This window comes from Motacilla alba, chromosome 7 (assembly GCF_015832195.1).
Source record: "Motacilla alba alba isolate MOTALB_02 chromosome 7, Motacilla_alba_V1.0_pri, whole genome shotgun sequence".
NCBI classification, from domain to species: Eukaryota; Metazoa; Chordata; class Aves; order Passeriformes; family Motacillidae; genus Motacilla; species Motacilla alba.
This window is the reverse complement of record NC_052022.1, coordinates 5326829-5350171: the sequence shown is the minus strand read 5'-3', so window position 1 is coordinate 5350171 and position 23343 is coordinate 5326829. Positions and strand designations below refer to the sequence as shown.

The 23343-nt window shown below is 42.0% G+C and overlaps 1 protein-coding gene across 1 annotated transcript in view; it reads right to left on the bottom strand.

Annotated features, from left to right (window-relative positions):
- The window catches only part of LOC119703311 (von Willebrand factor D and EGF domain-containing protein-like), a 168753-nt gene that overhangs the window by 129250 nt on the left and 16160 nt on the right, over nt 1–23343 (bottom strand). Inside the window, exon 2 of the mRNA XM_038142997.1 lies at nt 2300–2484. Coding sequence (XP_037998925.1) covers nt 2300–2484 — 185 coding nt within the window. The remainder of the gene's footprint in view (nt 1–2299; nt 2485–23343) is intronic.

The window sequence follows — 23343 nt, the reverse complement described above, 5'->3', positions numbered from 1 at the left end:
TTCTCCCCCACACTCCAAATCTCCATGATGGCTTAAATCCCTCCTGAGCTCAGGTGGGCGACAGGAACCCTTACCTACCAGCAGTCTGAATTAAGAAGTTAATCTCATCTATTGATAAGCAGCTAATTGTATCTGGCCAGTATCAACATGATATCATTGGGTATATATTTTACAAGGTGCTGGAGTAATGTACTTTTTAATTCTGCAGCCGTATTGCCAGGCTTTATTTGGTCTCTTTTCTCTTCTATCTGTTCAGGGTTTTGTCTTTGACTTTTTTAATTAAAATCAGCTCGCTCCAGCCAGACCGGAATGTCCAATAATAACTGCTTATTAAGGAGTGGAAGCTGCACAGTTATTAATTTAAATTATTTTGTTCCAGAGGTTTTGCTGAAATTAAATGGAAAACCAAATCAAACAATGATTTAATTAAGTGGAAGAGATAGAATGTAGAGGCAGATTTAGAAGGTGAAGATCTAAAAGAAGTGTATTCTTTTAGTTTTGACATCTAACAGATGTAATCCTTCATCAGCATGGCAAAGCAGAGATTTACTGTCATTCAGAGGATAATGAAGAAACCAATGGCAAGAATTATGTTACAAGATAAGAAACTAAACTAATGAATATACCTTCACAAACCTGAATGAAAAACTCCAGAGAAGAGATTAAAAGAAATAAAGTATGTATTGTTAGAAAGCAATCTCACACAGCTGAGCATTGCTACACACTCAGAATTGCTGAAATATAATGAAAAATTAAATAATATTATAGAATATGTACATACACTGACAGAGCAACCTGGAAAACTTCATAGTGCATTGGGATATTTGAGGACGCCATGAAATCAATCTTTCAATAATAAGCCCACCAATTTATTAATGTCAATAAGATTTATGGTTTATATATTCAAAGTGTTATAAATCCTACAGAAATAACAACTATCTCTTAACATTTCACTAAATGTTAAATTATTATGATAAACTTCAGTCGTGACGGGTTCACAGGTCCAGCTTGAATGGATATAAAATGTTTTTGCTAATTTTGAGAGGGCTCTCCAGCTAGAGTAGAATCACCCCATAGCAAACATCCTGGCACTCTAGGTTGAATATTTAATCTTTTAAGTAATTTATGGTAATCAGTTTATTATTTTTTAATAATTTTGTTTAACTTTATGTTTGAAGTTATGCTAACCTCCTGCAGCTGGGATATTTGAGGTGGCAGTGCTTTTAGTGAGGGGCTCAAGTTGCTCTGGCAACAATGATAGCAAGTTAAACATTATTGTCATACATATTAAACACAGATAAAACCAGATAATTATTGTTTTGTCTCTTTTGTAGAGAATGGTGGAGGGGTTTTTGCTCCACAAAGCCATTAGCATACTTATGAAAGTAAAGAATGCAAGAATTGATTCAATGCAGAAAGAGTTCAACTTTAGCTTTTCCTTCAGTTTCCCCAAAGATCACTTTAAATATTATTTTTTCTGATTTCTCCCTTCTGATTTCATCATCAGAAGAAATCTCTAAGTCACAATAATTTATATGGGAGAAGAGTCAGGTTGCAGAATCCATTCTTAAAGCCATGCAGTTGCTTGGAAAAAAACACAGCTTGAGGTGACATACATGGTTTACTAAAAATCTCTCTGTAGAGTTGGAAAACACCTGGCTTAATGCTGGAATATTTCCTAGCCTGGCTGAATATTGGCTGTTCCATGGGGATCCTGGTCTCTGACTGATGTCCTTGCATGTGACAGTGGTATTTCTGGTTTTGATGGTGATGTGGTTTTGTTGCCATTATTCATGTTATTATTATTATTATTATTATTATTATTATTATTATTATTATTATTATTATCATAAGCATCATCATCATCCAAGTGCTTTTCCCATTACCACTCCCCTATCCCCACTGGATACACAGAAAGGACACTCTGGCAGTGGTTTGTTTTCTTTTTTGTACTATTGCGTTTGTATTTTTAATTTTCCTAGTAAAGAACTGTTGTTCCTATCCCCATATCTTTGCCTGAGAGCCCCTTAATTTCAGAATTATAATAATTTTGAGGGAGGGGGTTTGCTTTTTCCATTTGAAGGAAGGCTCCTGCCTTCCTTAGCAGTCTTTTCAAACCAAGACAATCCTATATCCTTTTGTGTTCTGATTTGTTTTAGGATTGGGATAATTTTCAAGGCAAGCAAATCCAGATTGAAATACATAAAGGTGCAAGCTTAGTAACATAGGGATGCGGGAGGAAAACCCCCCAGAAGGTTTATTCCAGCTCCCCAGGGGGGAGAGCCCAGGTTCTGCTGACCTCGACACATCTGGTGGGCATTTCCACGGGCCGCTGGCCGAGCATGAGGCGGTACCATGCCGGTGGCAGGGAGTGGTCACACACCAGCTCCTGGCTGGCCGCTCTCTGCAGCTCCAGGGAGTCGAAGCTGGTGCTCCTGCGGGGGTTGCGGAGGATGCGGTGTCCCCCCGGCCAGCACTCGGGAGCTGGGGAGGATGGAGAGGGCAATGAGTAATTAGTTCATCACTTTAATCCCACTGGACGCTGCTAATAGCTGCTTAAATCCATAGGTTGGAAATGGAGGCCTCTATTCTATTCCCATCTGTCAGAGGTGGGGCAGTTATCTTCTGTTCATTGGGCAGTTTTCTTTATCTCTTCCACAACCCAATCCTCCCTCCGGGAAATATCTTCTGTTCATGGGCCATTAGTTATTAATCATCTTCTATTCACGGGCCATTAGTTATTAATTATCTTCTGTTCATGGGCCAGTGAGTGTTGCTGCATGGCTGATAAAATTCCATCATACCACTGGGAAATGCTGCGCCCAGGGGGAGGAGCCAAACATTCCTACCTGGATGCAATCTGAGGTTGGAACAACTCAGCAGCCTTTGCCCACTGCATTCCCAGAGGAGCAGCTTTCTTCTGCCCTGCATTCCCAGAGGAAGACCAGGCCCATCTCCAGCAGCCCTGGAGCTTCAGAGGAAAACTCCACCCTTGTGCAGGATCCCTGCTCCAGCAGAACCACAGCTGGCACTGCAGGAGGGCTGAGCCTCCATGGAATGGCACTGCTGCCACCACCCTGACCCACAGGGGGTCAGCTCCTGTTCTGACTCTGGCAGTGGTTTGGTTTTTTTTTTTTTTTTTGTACTATTGCATTTATATTTGTAATTCTCCTTGTAAATAACTGTTATTCCTCTTCCCAAATCTTTGCCTGAGAGGCCCTTAATTTCAGAATTATAATAATTTCAAGGGAGGGGGTTTGCCTTTTCCATTTGAAGGAAGGCTCCTGCCTTCCTTAACAGACACCTGTCTTTTCAAACCAAGACAATCCTATATCCTTTTGTGTTCTGATTTGTTTTAGGATTGAGATAATTTTCAAGGCAAACAAGTCTAGATTTAAATATATAAAGGTGCAAGTTTTGTAACATAAGTATTTTAGTTATCTACATTTTCATCATATCTGAATCAAGGCCAAACTCCTTCACCTTTTAACGTGATTTCAGCCTAATTTTAGAGATTAACATCTGAGTGTCTCCTCCTCAGAAATCAAGTAGTGTTTTGAGGTTCCAAAGCCTTGTGACCTTTGAAAATACATGGGGTTTTAATTTAATTTACTACATGCATGAACGATTTAATCATGATATAAATTGATGCTCAAGTACAAAGAGCTCTTCACATGCTTTTAAATATGTGCTGCGAAGAAGATTCAGAACAAGAAATGTTGAAAAGACAAAAAAAAAAAAAAAAAAAAAAGAAATGGTATAAAAACCACAGTAAAAGGCTTTGAGAAATCAGCTCAAGTTAGGCTTGCAAATATTGAAGCCACAGGTCAGACTCACTTGAGCTTGGCATAAAGCCAAGCACATCAGGGCTTGCATGTGTGCATCTCAAAGTCTGAATCAAACCTGCTGCCCCTTGACGTGTGTTTGTTTACTCTCCTGCCCTGTTTGTTTTCAGACATTCCTTGAATTTTACAGAATATTCAATTCTTTTCTTCTCACCCAATAAAAAGAAGCCTTGTGGTGATTCTGTTGGATGTTGTTTATCTCCAAAGAGCTGATCATGTAGCAGAAATGGCCTTTTCTTGGTTGTCTGAGCCATTCCTTGATGAGGCCAGGTCCCTTTTCCCCACGTCAGCACTGCAGAGTGGGCACAGAGGGGACCGAGGTGGAGCTGCTCTGCTCTGTGCCTCAGCAACAGAAGGCTCAGCTAATTTCTTGCTGCAGTAATCTTTAATTGCTAATGATGATGTAAGAGGCAGAGGCCACATCACAGGAATTGCACAAACTGGCAGTTAGCAAAATCACCTCTTTTCACTGTAAATAGAGCTTATTTATGTGGCACCGCTGACAGAGAATAAGACCCCTCCCCACAACTTAATTTTTCAAATGTCACTTTTCAGATTGTAACTCTGCTTTAATATTACGCCAGTGGCACTCTGAAACACATTTATCATTTTTATTTTATTGACAAGATACTCAGAAGGTCAAAGTCAATCCATTTATGGCAGTATTTTTAAAGATTATTTTGATTGTGCCAAAGGCAAGGCAATGGTATACAAGACAAATGGGGACAAAATGTAGCGTAACGAAGGCTTTATTGCAATTTTCAGGGAACTAAACTGTCAAAGCCATTGCAATTCCAATGCAAAATTCTCCTGAATTAATACAATTGCCTTTTTAAATAAAAAAGAAGTGCCCTAAGCTTTTCTTTCCTGTAGGTAAGAGCCATTTCAGAGAGGGAACACTTGGAAATATTGCACCTCTAATTAAATCTGGGATCAAATTCCTTCCCTCAGAAGCCCTTTCTGGAGACCACATGGAGACTGTCCTTTGCTAATTCCCTGCCCAAGGGAAGAGGTGATATTTCAGCAGACCAACTATTTTACAAAAATGAAAAGTTTACCCTATATTTAAAACCCCTTAAAAGAATGCAGACCCTTGCTGACCCCTCCAGTACCACTCAAGGCTCCAGGAGTGGTAATGGGAACAGAATCTTGGCTCCTGATGCCTTTTGCTTGCCTGAATCATCTCCTGTCTGAACAAAAGGAAAAAGAATCTGAAAGCAAACAGCTCTTTGCACGGTATTGCCACAGGAATCTTGCAAGGACATTGTAATATAATTAATTACATTCACTTTCTCAATAATAATACCATCAAATAGTGCCTTTAGATGTAACTAATAGCCTTCTGCTTGATATGTATTAGCTATAATCCAAATTCACACCACATGGTGTGGTCTTACCAGTGATTAACTACCCTGTCTAAACAATGCAAATATATCAGACACTGACACATGGCTAATTATTTTTCATCCCTTGCATGGTTTTGTTTGCAGTAGTTTAGAAAAGGCTTTCTCACATCCACACCAGAGGAGCTGGACGCTGCAGATGGGCCTGGCAAAGGCCAGGGAGGCACTTGGAGGAGCACAAGGGGGACACCTCCAAGGTCCCTAAGGAGAGGGGTGTTCATCCAGTAAATGTAACAGGATGTGGGACAAAAGCCATGTGTTTGGTCCCCCTGGCTGGCTCAAACAGCCGCCTCTGAAGGTGTGTTTTACCCTGAATTCACTGCCAGAGTGTGTTTGTGTACCTGTGCCTGGGTTTAGTTGTGCTGGCAGGCTGTCACTGAGGAGGCGGGATGGCAGATTGATCTGCTGTCACTCCCCTGGAGCCAGCCTGACGGATTTTGTTCCCTGCCTGACGCAGAGCAGACCCAAGCACGCGGAGCTGGTGGCACAAAAAGCCTCACCCAGGTTTTGCAGCGAGCCATGAGCAAAACAAACCCTCAATTACCGAGTTCCCCTTGTAAAATGGTGCTTATTATGACCCTGTGACAGGATGATTGTAAACTTTAACATGCAAATTGCAGGCTGTGGTGCAAGTTAATTACCACTGGCTTTCCTGCAGAAATAAATGAATAAAGGCATCAATGTAATCAGACTTTATTATAAAAATGTTATTTAAAAGAAAACAAGAAGAAGGCACAGCTGAGCCCTGTTGGTTCTTCATCTGAGAGATGCCCACTTGTACCTAATGGTGGCTGCAGCTGCATTCAAATCAGATGAAACTTTCCTGTTCATTTTTAATTCAGGTGCAGGTGTCAAGCTTATGGACAGCCATGAAGTGCTCAACATCCCAGCTGCCCCCCTTCCTGTCCACATTCATGTCTAGTATGGAACTAATGCTACTCTGGGCTATGCAGATTAGGTTGTCTTAAAAAGGAAATATTTATTTTATTAAGATAACAAATTTAATTTAATCCAGCACTATTCCTCCTGTTGTGTTTAAGGGGCCCATAAAAAAAAAAAAAAAAAAAAAGAAAAGAAAAAGCTGTCTTTTTAGGGAACCGTTCATTATGACCATTCTGCTTTCCTTCAGGAAGAAATTAAACATTGCACTGAGATTTTGTGGCTGTCTATCCAGAGCTGCTGGAATTAAATGCTGAATGTACCTGTTGCTTCAGTCTCCTGCAAAGAGCTGCTTCTTGAACTACCAGCAACTCAATATAGGCAAGGAGCTGTTGCTAAGACATAAGCATTTGCTTGCTTTACTATAGACTCAAAAGCTTTTTTTTTTTTTTTTTTTAATTTAACAATTTTTTTTCAGAAAGTTGTGGCAAAGAGACACTGAGTAGCTCCTTTTTGACACTGAAAGCAAACAAATAATAATACCTGCTGTATCTGCTAAGTGAAAATGACATTTGAGTAACTCTGGTGGTGGAGCAGGTTCCTTGGGGAAAGCCTGTCTCCATCGAAGCCATGAGGAATGCTGCTGTTACTGCCTGGATGCTGAGAGTCATCTGTTAATGTGTGGGAAAGGAGGGGCAGCCTGTGGGCTCGCTGGGGAGAGGAGAGCCTCCTGCAGAAGGCAGAAGCATCCAGAAATATCCCATGGAAAAATGAGCGGAGGTGGATATCTGAACTGCATATGCTGCTGTGGGCAGGGGGTTTGGCTCTCAGCTAAAGGAAACATGGATGTGACCACAGCTGGAGGAAGATATTTGTGTCAGCAGGTCCTGGGGACAGCCAGGAAGCCCATTCTGCGCTGGCCAATATTGTACCAGGTGGCAGTGAGGCTCCACAGGGCTGCACCAGGGACCAGCCAAACAAGAGTCTGGAAAGGTGAATGTAGGACATCACCTGGGAGACTCCCTGCTTTGGGATACCCTCCCCACCCACATATTTAACACCTCAAACACCTGTGTTTGGTGTTTCAAGCAGGTTGGTAGCTGGATGCTCTGCAGAGAGCTGAGTCACCTCTACACTTTTTGGGCAGAGGTATTGGCGAGAAAAATGCTGCTTTGGGTCTTTTTGCTGAGGGTCTGTCCCTCCTGCTTATGGCATGGGAAGAAGCATCAGCCATAACGGAGATAAAGCCAGGAAACTTAAGAGTGGCAGGCTGAAAAATCATAAGGAAATAACTTGCTAAACCTTTGCTTTCATTTCTAAAGACAGGTGAGTACAAGTGTAATAGAGCTTTACCTGCCCCTCTTGCTCCCAGTAAATATCAGCGGCTTAGGTGGAGGAAGGTTTAAGAAGTTGTGAGATTTTGTTTGTTTGCTTTGAATAGCAGCTGCAAATCAAACAATATCAATAGGTGATGGCAGCCAGGAAACCCTGCAAGAAATATAGTCCACAAGCCTGAGGTGCATGTTTGCTTTGGGCAAAGCCACACAATATATCTAAAGGGCATTCTAAAGCCTTGGGAAATAGCTGGCAAATTGTAAAATAACTTTTGTGTGGATTGAAAAGCCAGTGACTGATGCAGGCAATGCTAACCAAGAGCAGCATTTGGTGACGGGCTGTGATTGCTCTGTGACCAGGAATGATGGGTCCCCACATGCAGATTTCCTTCTTGCCATCATCTCCCATATTGTGGGAACTCAATCTGGAGTTTGCCCCAAAAATACATGTGGGCATATGTATGTAAGCATACATATATTTAAAAAATATGTATATTTCAAATTACGTATGAGAACTCGTATTTTTGACATTCGTATGACATACAGAAAATTTTTGAGGTCCCTCCCTCTGTGGCAGATTTTCACATTTCTGTTTCTTACAGTCCACAGTGGAACAGAACCTTTTCCATTGTGTTTGACTTTCTCTTCATGGGAAAATTATGAAATAGTTTCATATGGAAAACTCATTCTAAAATGCTGAGGATAATAAATCATAACTTCAAATTAATTGCAGAAAAAGGATGTGTTCCCTTTATTCTCTTTCTGTTTTAGAAACAGAAGAAAACATTTTAATCACCAGCCACTTCCACGCTCAGGGGCTTGATTTCAGTGACGTAGAAAAGCTCAGGTAAGAATTTCTGAAGCTTTCAGCATGTCAGTGCCATCTCTTCCCCATATTTTCATTTACCACACACTGAAAGAGAGTTTGTGGAGAGAAGGAAAGGCAAATGTTGGGAAAGGGAAATTCTTTCCAAGCTCTTAATGGATGTATTCAAAATAACAGTAGAATCCAACCCATCTGACAACATTTAAAAATTCCTTTTGGTGGTTGCACATTCCAGGTGAACAAACATCTGTTGGTAGATAAAGGAACACCTGGCAGTTTATCAAACATAAAAGTTCCTGCCCTTATTTCACCAGTACTTTAAAGATTTTGCTTCAATTATTCTGCCTGTTGATGACAAAGATTTTCATTCTTAATGATATTCAGAGGCAGAAATTTGTTGTGAATGTGACAGTGACACTACATTAAAATGCTTGAGCCACGAGTGCTCCTCTGGTAGATAAAACATAATAAATGTATTGAAAAAAATTGATAGCTGATAAATAAAGCTATTTTCAGAGGTTTCAGAAGCAGAGGAACATCCTACTGAACTGAAATGATAAGGAAGCCCATTGTACAAACACCACACACTCGTAATGGCCAGGTCTTGAACAAGTCACAAAGCATTCATAAGGCAAAATTGATAGAGATAAATGAGCCATTGTGCAAAATGAATGTAATTACAGAAATTTTGACCCAGGAAGAGGCAAGAGGCTGAGCACCTGCTGAAAAGAATATGACATGTTGTTTGTACGGAGTAACAGGCAGATCTGAGGGGGGAAAAAAAAAAAAAGGCAAAAAAAACCCCAACCTGAAATCTGAAGGTGTTGCTTTATAATGTATCTGAATTTCACTTGTCTGGGAACAAGGTCACTTGTCATCCTGGTCTTCTGTGGAGTAAAGCAATAAACTATTGACACACCAAGGGCCAACGCTCCTTCCAGAGTTCCAGAGCAAACATTTATTCATGCTGTTATCTCTTATCTTGCCTTGCATTTCTATTTTTAACTTGTGGTTTAGAAAGGAGGAATTGATTATGGGAGATTTTCTTCTAGTTTGTGTATCCCCTGAATAATTTTCAGAATAATGAGCTGCATGCAGCTCACACGGGAGGATGCAGGGACAGGCAGAGAAGCATTTTGTGTGGGGCCAGGGGAGGGGTCAAGAGGGGCTGATCAAAGAGGTGGAAACAAGGGGTCCCCCTGGAGAGTGTGAGCAAAGTCTGAGTATCTTCCTGGCAGGTTAGAGTGGATTTTGGAGAAATGTCACAGCAGATGGGATGGACAGCACTTTCTTCAGTGTTCTATAAATAGAGCAGATGAAGGAACCTTTCGTTTTCAGGGACAATGCATGTGTGGCCAACTGAAGTAAATGAGCCAAGAAGTGTCCAGCAGAATTGTTTTCCTTTAAAATGCTTCAATCTCCAAGGATCACTGTCTGGCATCTCTCATCAATGTGGAAATTGCTCAGGGAGAATGTGGTGGACACAAAAAGGACAGGAAACATCTCATAGATAAAAAGCAAAGGGCAGTTGTACAGGCCAGGTGAAGCCACTACACCTGCTTTGCAGCCTCATTTATGAAGTGTGCCAGTTAGAAAAAACAGCAAAGCCAAATTGTGTCAATAGCTCTATTATAATTGACCAAATCTTCTCCTCACTTATTCTGGCTCAGCCCTAAAGTCAAGAAGGCTGAGAATCTGAATATAGAAATCCCTTACTATTGCTGTGTCACAACAGAATTCAAAACCTCATAAATTTCCTCAAGTTATCTCTAAGTTAATCATGATGCCTTAAAGGGCTTCTCAATAAAAATCAATAAAAAGAAAATTATAATTATTGTTATTGATTGGTCTATTTTGCTCTCATCCCTCAGAATGAAAAAGTGAAATCAAAGGAAAAGGGTCTTTCTTACCTCCTAATCTCAGCTGAGCATACAGTCACAAATGTAGCTTTCCTAAATAGAAGCAACAAAAACAAACCCACAGGTTTTGATTTTAGAAGCCACTGGGCTCTATTCAGATGGAAATTTGATTTCCATGGAGAGCTGGAGGTGTTTCTACACCTCAGCTATGACACTGGCTAATTACCATTTGCGAGCCACACATTTTTCCAGACTGCTCCCATGGATAATGCTGAATTTTGGCCACATTTTCTTGCACTTCCTCAATGCAGCGCTGTATGTGGGTGATATTATGCTGGGGAAAGTGTCACCACTCCCTTGCTGTCAGGCTGCAGCAGAGGCTGGGGAGCAGATAAGGGGACTCTGAGTGCAGGTGGCTCAGCGCTGCCAAATTCCAGATCTGCTCTGTGTCCTGGGTGTGATTCAGCTCCTATTGGAAGCAGGGTGACCAGGCAATTTTTCCTGCCATTGTTTTGCTATTATTCATTGCTGTTATTCATCCCATTCACTGGCACAACAGTGGCTTCAGCTCCTCACGTGTTTATAATGGGCTTTTCTGTCAGGGCTCTGACATTTAGGATGAATGGCTGGGCTTCCTCGTGCCTTTGGAGTAAGGCTTTATTTGTTACAGTGCTGCAGTAATGCACACAGACATGCTCTACTTCCCACTAACCTGGAAGGATCTCTCCACCACCCTACCAAAATTTAGGTTTCCTTTGACCCTGTCCTTCATCCCCTTGTCGGCTCTCTGCTGTGTGAAACTTGGAGAGAGTTGATATGAAACAGGCTCGAGCACATGGCAGCTCCTGCTGTGGATGCAAAAGTTCTTCTCATGCATTATAGCACTCTGGATGGATTTAAAAAATATTGAAATAAAAGGTCATGAGCTAGAAATAGCCAGCAGCCTGCCTGGCCACTGTGATAAGATAAAGCTGTGTACTCCCAACCGTGGAATTGCGACATTAAGCCTAATAGATTTCTAAAACCCAAATTTATCAGCAATCCTCGCTGTTTGTTTCTTCAACTTTTGAAAGGCACTGATTCTGTACATATAGTTATGGTATCTTCAAACCTAAAAGAAATCAGTGCCTTCCTCCAATGGAAACAGGATTGTATCAGGTCCAGCCAGCATTTTCCCTGGGCCATGATGGAATTCCAGGGAATCTTACACACCTGGTTGCGTCTCTAGCACCTGACAGAGGTCTGGTAATGCCTATTCACACCATGCAACAGCAAGGCTTTCAGTTCCTATATACAAAAACTCCAGATAAATGTATTTGCCATTTTTATTTAGTTGAATTTAATCCTCAGTTCTAACAGGCACTGATTTTCCTTTTTTGATTGGGGTCATCTCTGCTTTGGTTGCTCTGCAGATCTCTGCTTATTTACCAGGAGAAGTAGGACCATCAATAAAAATAGCAAGGTTTCAGGAACCTATAAGGCCTTCCGCTATAAGCTGCTTTTTGATGTAAAAGAAAATGCAGCTCAGCTGGTATCAGCTGAATCTTCACCACATTTACAGCTGCTACCTGCGCAACCTTTTAGGATGTAATTACCATAATAAGAAAAACCATCTCCATAATTGTACATGGGTAAAGCCCAACGCCTTTCTGTGGCCATGCAGCCAGATCTGCAGGTACACATCTGCACGTTCACAGGGGACACGGGGGATTAGGGAGGCACAGGAACAAACAGGAGACAATTGTTGCCCCATATGGTGCACATTATTGGCAGCTGTGCTTTGATCAGGATCAGCCGTGCAGAAGGCAAACCTACTGATTTCTTCTCATTTACACTGAATTAACTTTGATCACAGTGTAGGTTTGTGTGTTTTAAAGCTTTGTCTTGAAAATGTGCTGGGGAGGCCTGTGTCCTCGGAAGAGAGGAAAGGAGCAGAAATGAGCCCTGTTCCTCACTGGCTGATGGGGCTGTGGGAGGGTTTTCCATGCAGGAATGGGTTGGAATGGGATGGGGATTTCTTCCATCACGGTCTACATGGTGTTTCTTACAGGAGGTATAGCATTGGCACTTTCTGTTCTTTAGAAAGAAAATAAAAGAAAATCAGATTGCCAGATGGAGTGTTCTCAATGGGAACCACTCTGCTCCTCAGACACTGACAATGCAGTACAGTTTCTTCTCACCAGATGAGATGAATCCTAGCAATTTTTTCTTTCCGTGGAGCCATTTCCATGCTGAGTTTTTCATTCTACTCTTCTACCTCCTTCTTGTCTGATAACAGCCAGAGCATGCTTTTAGATTATAAAATCAAGTTATACCTTTTAGTGAAATACATGGTTTAAGAAATAGCATCACTGAACTGAAGGAGGAAGCAACCAGATCTCAGTTCTTTTGCTAGGGAATAATTCAACTGAAAATGTTATCTGTGCATCTCCATCCCTAGGTAAACAAGGCAGACAGGCAGCATTTCGGGTTTTCTTCCATCTTTCTGTCATCAAAGCAAGACTCAGTTTTGCATTCTTAGTTGGTAATTGGCTAATAACTGTAATTTTCATCCTGAGAAGATAGGCCAGTAACCAGTGCTCAGAAAAACCCTACAATATGACAATTGATCAATTCTTCATTAGACTTGATGCATTCAGGTTACCACAGTCATTTCTTTTGCAATTTGAGCTAAAAATAAAAAACAATCAGCAAAAATCTAGTCAAGCAATTTCAGATTGGAAAGCTATAACACAAATTAATGCACAAAGAACCAGCAGGCAATCAATTTATCATTTGCTACTTTATTCTTTAGCAATTTGCAGTCATTGCTGAGTTGCTTTTGAAACTTGTAAAATTTGATTATGTGAAACCTGGTGAGTGTCAGACTTTGGTCATTCTGTGTTTTATGAGTTGTTTTATGACAAAAGGATGTAACCTCAAGCTGTGCCAGGGGAGGTTCAGGTTGGAAATGGGAAAAATTTATTCACTGAAAAGGTTGTTAAACATTGGAATGGACCTCCCAGGGAAGTGCTGGAGTCACCATCCCTGGAGGTATTCAAGAATTGACTGGATGTGGCACACAGTGCTCTGGTCTAGTTGAAAAGGTGCTGTTTGGCCAGAGGTTGGACTCAATCATCTTAGAGGTGTTCTCCAACCCTAATGAATCTGTGATTCTGTGATTCCATTCTAGGAGCCGCTTGGAGAGCACAGGGTTTGTACAGGTAGGCCTGTCTGGCATCTGCTGATATCCTGCACAAGCACACATAGCTAAGCCTTAGCCTGGAAGTCCTGGCAGCAATATTTCTGTAGTTTTCTACAATTAACCCTGTTCAGAGAAGGTTTAGATGCCCCTAAAACTTCAAATGCCACTTTGAAAGCCACAGTGTGGACCTGCAACTGCAAATAGTGCAGGAGCCAGCTGTGGTTCCTTGTGCAGGAGTGGCTGTCTCCTCTCCCACTGTACCCCCACTGTAGGTGGGGTAGCACAGAACTGTAATGATGATTTTGACCCTGGGGTTTGGATAACTCGCCTGCCAGCCCATGAACAAGGAGGGGTTTGCCTGTGACAGACTGAGGAGTGGTGGTGGTGCAGCCCTTACCCCTCTCACATTCACCCCAAGGTGACTTCAAGAGCACCTGCTCTTTTATTATCCCCCACAGTGCCCATCTTTTGCATTCAGAAATGAGGACCCCACTAGCCCTGATAGTGAACTCAGTTGTACAAATGTTGCCTGCAAGCAGCAGGAATGCTCTGAGAGGCACTGGGTGTGTTTGGAGCACAGGCTGCAGAACAGGCCCAGCAGAAGGCATAAAGCCAGGTGAGAGGAGCAGGGTGATTTGGGGACATTTTCTGCTGGGTTTGAGCTTCATGGGCAGATTTGGAGCTGGCTGATTTTCCCTGACTTCAAACCATGACTGCCATGTGCTGGGGCAATGGCCTGAGCATTTGGCTATTTCATGGTAGATCCCCTCCCACTAAAACTGCTCTCTTTTCTATAATTTTGTTAACTATTCAATATAAATAAGAACACTCTAACATTGCCAACGTCCAATGCTGTTTCCCTTCGAATTTTTTTTTTTCACTGATGCATATTCAGTTCTGTTTAGAAAATGCATATTTTCTTGAAGCAAGCTTACAGGTCTAATACCAAAATGCCTCCTTGCTGGACTCTCATTCTCACCCCATGTTACTTAAGCAAGCTTACCCTTTTTGCCATGGACTGCAGCTCTCTGTGATGATCTCTCAACTCTCCCTCCATGATCCTTGTGAGTCCCTTCCAATTCAGGCTACTCTAGGATTCTATTTTTAACCCACAAAGGCTTTAAAATGTGGTGTGGAAGAAAACCCGGGGTCCAAATTCACTGTGAAGATCTCTGCTAGATATTCCTTAGCCTCTCATTGCTCCTCTGTCATGCCACAGTAACACTGTGGGCTAAAGTCAAGTTCCATTTCATCCTTTCTATTATATGCTGAAATAAATGTCTGGTGCAAAGCAAGGCACTCAAATCTAGGTTATTCCCTTACAGAACATGTAGATTCAGCAGCATGGCTTGATATTAATAACATCTGAATAGCTAAATCCCTGCAAAGTGGGGTAAAAGTTTGCTCCTAGGGATCCAGCAAACACACTTAAACCACTGAATTATCTTAATTCTAAAATAGCCTCCCAGCAGCACCACAGGGCCAGGATACACTCATGGGTTATTTTGCTGTATCTGGAATTTTGAGGCTATTCCAGAGACATGAAGGCACAATGAAAAGCAGAGTTGGACAAACATGTGAAGGCTTGAGGTATAAAAGGATTAACAGATGCTAATGTTCTACATTTTCCTGCTGCAATAATATAAGCACAGACAGCTCCCAGAGCAAAGCAGAAAGTGAAAGATTGCATGTAGGAGGGGCAGAAAGACATGGCTATCGGGGTGTGCTGCTGTAAATTTTGAAAAAAGGCAACTGTTGAACAGATGTTACCAGCATACAGAAGATTTAGTGTGCAGATGATTTGCAATTCACTGCTCCACTGAGGAAAAGTTACTTTTTCCCATCTAAAGTAAAATCCTTCCAATTTCCCAGAGAAATAAAATCTTTAAAATCACAAAGAATGATTGATAATATTGAAATTCAAGCTAAACTCCTTGTCAGCCTAAAATTAAACATTTTGTAAGCAGGAGGTATTGAGGCATTTCGTTTGCAAAGACATTGAAAGGAAAAAACATTAAACTTTCAGAAAAAATATATCTCTTTTTCTCTAGGCTAAAGAGTTTGTCAGATTCAAAATTAAATAATGGTAGGTCTTGCTGACGTGAGGAAAAGTGTCACTGATGCCCTTTGAACCCCCTCTTAACCCAAAACTCTCTCCCAAGTGTGCTCACAGCATTGAGTTTGCTCCAAGGAGAATTATCCCTGTGGTTTTGGTTTCCTTATCTCCATTTCCTTAACTCACATGAAATGCTTTGTAGGATGAGCTTTTATTTTATTATTTTATTTTATTTTATTTTATTTTATTTTATTTTATTTTATTTTATTTTGTTTTTGATTCTGGCTGTGAGACAGCCAGGTCCAAAACACAAATCACCTCAAGCAAGGATGTCTAATTCTAATTTATCTCCCATACAGTACAAGCATCTAAATGAATACCTCCCCTAGATACTCCTGCAAGATTTTTACATACTTCTTCAACAGCATGACAACCTTCATCCATCCTGAGAGACCGCTGTGGGTTGGAACCACACTTATAGTTCCTTCCAAACAAAGTTATTCTACAAAATTAGAGAGATTTATAAAAAATAAAATGGAAACAATTGGGGGAAAAAAATCCCAATATAGAATTTTTTTTAAATCAGGTAAAGTCAAGAAATCTTACTCAGAACCATGATTAGGTGCATAACAAAGCTAATCTTACAAAAGTTACTTAGTACCATTTTGGACCTTTTGGGCTGCAGTTCTTCATGGTCTCAGTGCAAATGTTGATGGCAGCCAGTCTGACCTGCCATCCTGCCATTGGGGTCTCAGTCCCTGACAGGGGCCAGGCAGGGCAGGCCTGACTCCAGTGGCCAGGAGAACCAGTTAATTTCTGTGTTAATTTCTGTGTTTCTCTCAAGCTCATTTCTTGGTGTTTGTTGCTTATTCATCATGATTCCTGACTGCAGAGAGCACATCAAAGTGGAATTTTTCTCTTTAATCAGGGACCAAAAACATTATCACTCTGATTACAGGATTGCAGTCCCCATATTTTCTTCCCAGTCCTATTCTTGGAATGTGTCCCATCATTTAAAATCCTCTTCTAAGGAGGACAAATTACCTTTTCTCTTTCAAGGCAAACCTTTTCTTAGGAGATAGACTTTGTGGGTACATGCCAAGAATGACATAGATTTTATACAGATTAAATCTTATTTGCAATAATGATTTGCAGTATTTTCACATCACCAAAGTCCTTTCCAAGATGTCTTACAACAGCAGGTTATTTTGGCTGTGATTACATGAGAAATGACAATCCAGCTCTTTGCAAAAGCCTCTGCAAATAGTCATGAAGCTAAATCACCTTTCCTCTGAGAATGGGATGTAAAGAACTGACGTGTCATCATATGAGTGTGCACATGAAATATGCAGAAGACACTGCTTTTCACCCTTTTTAAAAGATAGGTGCATAATAACTATATTATATAGTTATTATATATTTATAGTAACTGAAATAAGAGTTGATGTTTCCCTGCCAGATCAAGGAGAAGTCGGACCTGTTAACAAACAATGTCAAGATTAAACAGAATAAACAGAATAAAACAATTAATCACTTCTTCTGGCCCAAGTAAAATTAACACCACAGCTGAGTTAGCACCTCTCACACTGAGAGGGAGGGAAAATCCCTGTCCACAAGGCAAAACCTTGCTAGAAGGAGAAAGAGAGGGGTGCTTTGGGGACAGGCTGCCTGTCCCTGCTGTCCTGAGGTCCAAGCTGAGCCAGCTGCAAGGAACCACGGGACACTTGGGCACTGCAATGGAAAGTCAAAGCAAAATGGCCAGAAAAGGACTGGTGAAGGTCATTTAATGTCCCTGCATCCAACGTCACCCCCCAGGGATTGTCACACACGAGATAACCTCTGTGAACTTTAGGCATGCTAAGTTGCCAGGTGTGTGCTCTTAGCAGAGAGCTTGTTTGGAGTTGCTTTGGGGTTTTTTTGGGTTGTTTTGGCAAAGGACTTATCTCTCTGAACAGCTCCCCGTGCTGGAGCTGTGCTCCTCAGGGGGAATATCTCAGGAGAGGATTCCAAGCAGTCCCCTGCTGCTCTACAGCGAGGGGGGCTTCTTCACACCCCTGTCTGTTTAGGGCTTGGCATGGATTTCCTGTGCTTGTTTTACTCTCTCCTTGCTAACAACTTGCCCCTGAGTATTTGGATTCAGTAGCAAGTAAATAGAGCGAGATACTAGATGTTAATTGCAGCATGGTTTTTGGCTGATAAAAGTGGAAGGTATAAGCTCTTGGGGAGATTCTTGCATATAAATAGGCTCAGGCAATGGCATGGAGAACCCAGCCAAGCAGCAGCCTCACCATGAAGATTTTATCTAAATGATCCAATGTTGTGAAGGAAGAAAAAAGCAGCAGAAGGCTGAGATCAAACTACCTAAAAATCTCGCTTTTGCTCATGCAGAGGTTTTGAATGGCGAGGTCTTTAGTATGTCTGGGAGATGCTCAGGCTGTGGTGGTGCATCAGAACAGTTAATCTCTTGCTGGGGTGACTGTGTACATCTTGCTAGAGCAAACAAATAGAAGTGGCAAGGGAAAGGATGTTGTTCCTTGACGCAGTTGTTCTCCTGACACTTCACACTGTGAAATACGCTCCAATTTCCCAACAGAAAGAAACTGAAATTATGAAGAATAAGATTGACTGAAATGGATGGCAGTGTTTAAAAAATGTTAGCTAGTATTGATGTTTTGGAGGAAAAAAATGACTCCAGGAATGCTGGCCCGAGGAGGTGATGGATAGGGCTGCCACAGGGGCTGTGTCATGCTGGATAAGTCACTCCAGCCGTGTCAGAGGTGATCATTACTCCTGTGCTCCTTGTTTTCTGGGTGCCTGACTGACGACCCTGATATGCAGAAATACGAGGCACTTAAAGTTAGCTGCCTCTGAAATCTTGGTGTTGGAGCAGGCTGTGAGCTTTCTGATGAAAATCTTTTTTTTCCTCTGTTGGAAAATGTTGACTCGCCACAGCTGAGGTTTTCACAGAGTGTGTTTCTCCATTGAAGTTCTTGTTGTGTGATTTTGAGTACAGAATTGCTGGAGGGCAAAAAAAGGGAGAAAAGAAAAGGGAGAAAGCTCTGCACTTTGGCATAATCAAAGCACATGAGAAAACACAAAATGAGGGGCTTGGGCTCTGCTCTGGTCTGCCTGAGCAAAACTTCCCAAATTAATGTCACTATCTCCTGGGCTGATAGCTACTAGGGGGTTGTGGATGTGGGGAAAGGGGAGGAGAAAAGGATCTTTCTCCCTTTCTTCCTCTATGTGCTTTTACTAAACATTTCAAAAGAATTCATTTCATTTCAGTGTAAAAGAGTGGAAAAAAGTCTCTCTGCTTTTCATGAAAGGGAAGAGCAGCTCTGTGCCTGGCTCTGCTTTGGGCAGCTCTGGGTTCAGGGGTCACACACTTCAGCGGATGGGACACACACAGCCCCATTTCCCTGTCTCTGCAATTACAAATTAACAAAAACAATTAACTTCTTGTCCTGGAGATGTTGGTGAAGGCAGGATACCTCACACTTGCCTCTTACTAAACCAGTAATGCTGTAAGAAAAGATAGTTGGCTCACATGCTGTAATAGGTTCTTAATAATCCACACTAGCTTTTTCCCTATTTCCCTGTTTTCTGAGGGAGGATTTAAGGTTGCACCTGTGGGGTTTGCCTACCTCCTTCCAGTTCCAGGTGAAGGGAGTTTTGTGAACAATGATCTCCCAGACAAGGTGTCTCAGCACTTAAAGCAGGACTAACCCTGTTCAGGCTGCTCTCCCTCTTTCTCCACCATCTGTGGCCATGAGGAATAGCCAGCTGTTGTCTCTCTGCTCCACCTGTAAGAAGAATAACCACAGCCCCTTCCAGTGCTCCCTTTTCTGAGGTAAGCTCATTTCCTTTTCACTTTCCTTTCAGGTCACATTTCCAGGTCCCTTGTTAGCATTGCAGCTTGCTTCCTGAACTGCCTCTAATTTGTCCAGCTTTATTTCAGTAGGATGATCAAAATTAGTCACAGTAGTCCAGCTGTGGCCTCTCAAATCCATGGGCACAGGTCTAATGAGTTACTGTGGTTTATGTGCACTGTACTCAGTAACAAATTCCAGTCTTAATTTTTCCTAATAACTCTGCAAGTTGCAAATCATTAGGAAGCTGCATGGAAGGCAGTCTGGCTGGTTTGTAGCATCTCAAACCATCCTTTTTTTTCACTTTTTCTTGTTAAGCACTGAATTTTTGCCTCTGATTTTGCCCTTTGGATGTCAGAAGTCCTGTATTCATTTTTGAAGGCAACTTTTGTTTCTAATGATTTGGTTTTTACTCATGGTGGTATAACCCATTTTTAGCTCTTTCTCTCATTTTTGTGCCTTGTGTTCTTATTAAGGTCTTGAAACAAACTGCTAAATATCTGATTGTAATGAAATGTCTCTGAGAAAAACGAAGCAAAAAAAGATTTTGAATGCATTTATGTTCCCTTTCTATTACCTGCTCTTTTTCCCCGTTAATGGATCTACACTATTTCCCTTTGCCTTTAACATTGATATTATTTTTGCCTTCACCCTACAAAGGCTATGAAAGTAAATTAATGACTGCAAATTAAGTACCCAGTTAGGCTTTTTTCTTCTTTATTATACTGTCTGGAAATAAATGGCATTTCCAAGATGGGTTTTGCTACTTTGAGCAATGCATGCATTAAACCCATGCGCTCACAATGAGAGTGACATGAAATACTGGCTCACTGCTCTGCAGTGGGGTGTCATCTGTCCTGGAGCTGCAGGAAGCACCAGACCCCAGGAAATCAGGGCATGGTGAGGCCACAGGGGCTGGCTCACCATTTACAGGCACCAGGAGCAAATTGCAGAGGTGCAAACAGCTGCAGATTTGGGGTTTCCTGGTCGGTGAGAACTTCCCACTGTGACTTGGTGTGTTGATAGATGGAAAGGGAGATATCCGCTCTGCCCTGGTAGTGTCCTGTCAGCTTCTTCAGCGTGGAGGGAGTTCTGTGAACAATGATCTCCCAGACAAGGTGTCTCACCACTTAAATCGTGGCTGACCCTATTCCAGCCCTGCTCAGGCTGCTCTCCCTCTTTCTCCACCATCTGTGGCTGTGAGGAATAGCCAGCTGTTGGCTTGGTAGAGTCCCGTCAGCTTGTTCAGGGCACTAAGTGCTTCCTTGCCTTGGAAGGAGTTGGGTCTTTCCCTCCTGCCTGGGATTGTGCCTCCATCTGTCACTGCTCCATGCTTATCCACTGGAAAAGGACAGAATAATGAATATACTCTGTGAGCACATGCATTTGTAGCCATTTCCACTGCTGAGGTGGGTGTCTGATTTTGCCAGGCAGTGCTGCTCTCTTCAGTGCTGGTACCCTGCTTGCCCCATGTCTCACAGGAGCATCTGTTTTGTGGCTATATCCACACTGTTCTACCCAGAGGGAACAATTAAAGTGAACTATGCTGTCTCTGAAGTAACCAAGATTTCCTGCAATAACACCGTTCTTACCTGGTGACCTGCAGTGAAATTAAGATTTTATTTTCTGCTGGAGAGGTGTGAACAACCACCAGAGTGAGTCCAGACTTGACCTTGCTTTCCTCTCAAATACTTTTTTTTTCCTTGTATTTTTTTTTTAATTCTCTTGTCCAATCTGGCTGCTGGGGATTTTACTCACAGGCTGTCATCTGACCTTTCTGCCCATGACTGTAAAATTAATTAAACATGCCTCTCTCCATGCATGCTCACTAAACAGACTGTCCATTCCAGCATTAGTTAGTACAGAGTTCCCATCAATATTAACAGGAAATATCTGAATACAGGGCATGGAACTTCTGCTCTCTGCCTGCTGTACAAATCAGCTCACTGTACACCCTCTCCATGTCCTGTACGTGTAGCCTCTTGTCTCCTGTGTCCTTTTGACTTAATTTTAGTTTGCCCTCTACTTTCCCCTCCATTACTGTGTTATACATGGGCAGTTGGCCGTGTGACTTAATCATATTGGCCTCCTCCTGCTGTTTTACCTCAATCATCTCCAACCTTTCTCCACTGAACTGACAAAGGGACTTTCTCCTGTGCCATGGAAAACATGAGCTAAACCAATATGACAGAGCTGGGGTTCTGCATGCATAATTTCAATAACATCCCGTGTAAGCAGTCACCGGGCTGAGCTCTTTTTAATGAAATCACCCTTGTTATCAGCCTGTTCTCATTCCCTTCTCACAGAAGGATTGCTCACAGCATGAGTCATGCCAGGCATTTCAGTGCCTCTCTCAGGAAAACAGTAAAGATAATAGAAAGGGGTAGAAGCATAAAAAACATTTGGAAGTGCAACACTTAGGAGCAGTGATGCTGCTGATAATTTTCAGCCATTTTGCAGAACATTAAGAAAAAGAAAACCCAATCAAATGCCAAAAGTGTCATTTTATTCATTGATTTTTTTTTTTAATTTATTTCTGGGCTTACTTGCATCATTGTGCAACTCTAAAGTTCCATCTTGTTTTCATTTTAAGGTTTTCTGCTCTCAGAACTCTCTTCTCCACAGAATAATAGAAAGCTCAGCAGGGCAGGAAAAGACACTCATTTAATCATGTGAGGTTGGGGCTGAGCCCCTGCCGTGGCTCCAGGGAGGTGGTGCTGAGGGCTGAAATGTGCCCTGCTGCTGCCATCCTTAGGGAGAAGGGTGACCACTGTCCCTCTGGCTGGGGAGGTGCTTTCTGACCTCAATCCTCTCCTGTCTAAGCAAGGAAGGGATCACACCTCACACAAGTGTGCACTGAACTCAGCTGTTGTTGGGTTTATTTTGCATAGCTTTTCCTCCAAAAAATACTTTTTTTTCTTCTTTTTTTTTTTGCAAAGTCAGTTGGTGATATCTACATCATTATGAAGCTTTCCTGGCACTGCATCTGCTGATTGATGGCTGTGAAAATGCAACATATTTCATTTTCTTTTCCTAGACGTGAAGCCAGCTGCTAATGGTTTTCCCAGGGTGAAGCTGGCAGCTGCAGGATCAGGTCTCGGGGCTCTGAAATGTACATTTGCAGGAGAGCCACCTGGGCTTTTGGCTGTTTCATTAGTGGTCATTACTGCTTGTGGAAAAGGATCTAAGCAGAGGGGGTGCTGAGCCTGGCTGCAGATTCTGGGGTTTGATTTGGGAAACCACAGCCAGTAGTGTCGGATGGAAGCAATCTCAATGATCTCAAAATCTTTCTGTCTGCAATTAAAACTTCCCTCTCCTGTTTCCAGAACCATATAGAGTCCCATGGTTTAACAGTTCACATTTATTTACTTTTATTCATCTGCCTCTTCAAGTCAAATACAGAAACTAATGCCTAAGTAGGACCCTTTTATGTTAATTGTGAGCTCTTGCTGAGGACTGAAGTGTGAATGGCCGAGCATCATTAAGATGAAACTGTGGCTCTCTGCAGACACCAGACAGCAATAAGTAATCTCCTCTTTCAGTTCTTGGATAAAATTATCATCTAATTCACTCTAGAAAGAGGTGTTTTATTTCAACATGTCTATATTTAGTCTGACTTTCCTGTATTTAATACACAGCAAGGGACAAGGGACTTGTGGTGGTCTCCAAGGCCATCTAGGCTATGGGTCTGTTGTTGTGCTGCTTCAAAACCCCTCTTTGACTTTGAATTAAAAAAAAGGTGGAATTGGTCCCTCCTAGATGTGTGGATGGCATGTTCTTCTGGGAGGTGGAGGCAGGCAAACTACAGGGGTTTTGGTGGTGCTGAGTGTTGAATTTTAAAAAGGCAGGCAGGAATTTTTATCTTTCCTAGAGAAAGATAGACTCACCTGGATGCCTGAGGGGAAAAAAAAATAAAGTACAGCAGAGCTGTGAAAAGATTCCCCATCAGTTTTGTAAGCTGCTGTCAGGCAAGGAGAAGGAGGATCTGTATTTGCATTTGGTGGAGTGTTTCACAGGCACTTAAATGGGGAAGAACAAAGCAGGAATGATTGCTTGTGCTGCAGTTTGTGAGAGCAGCAAGAGGATTT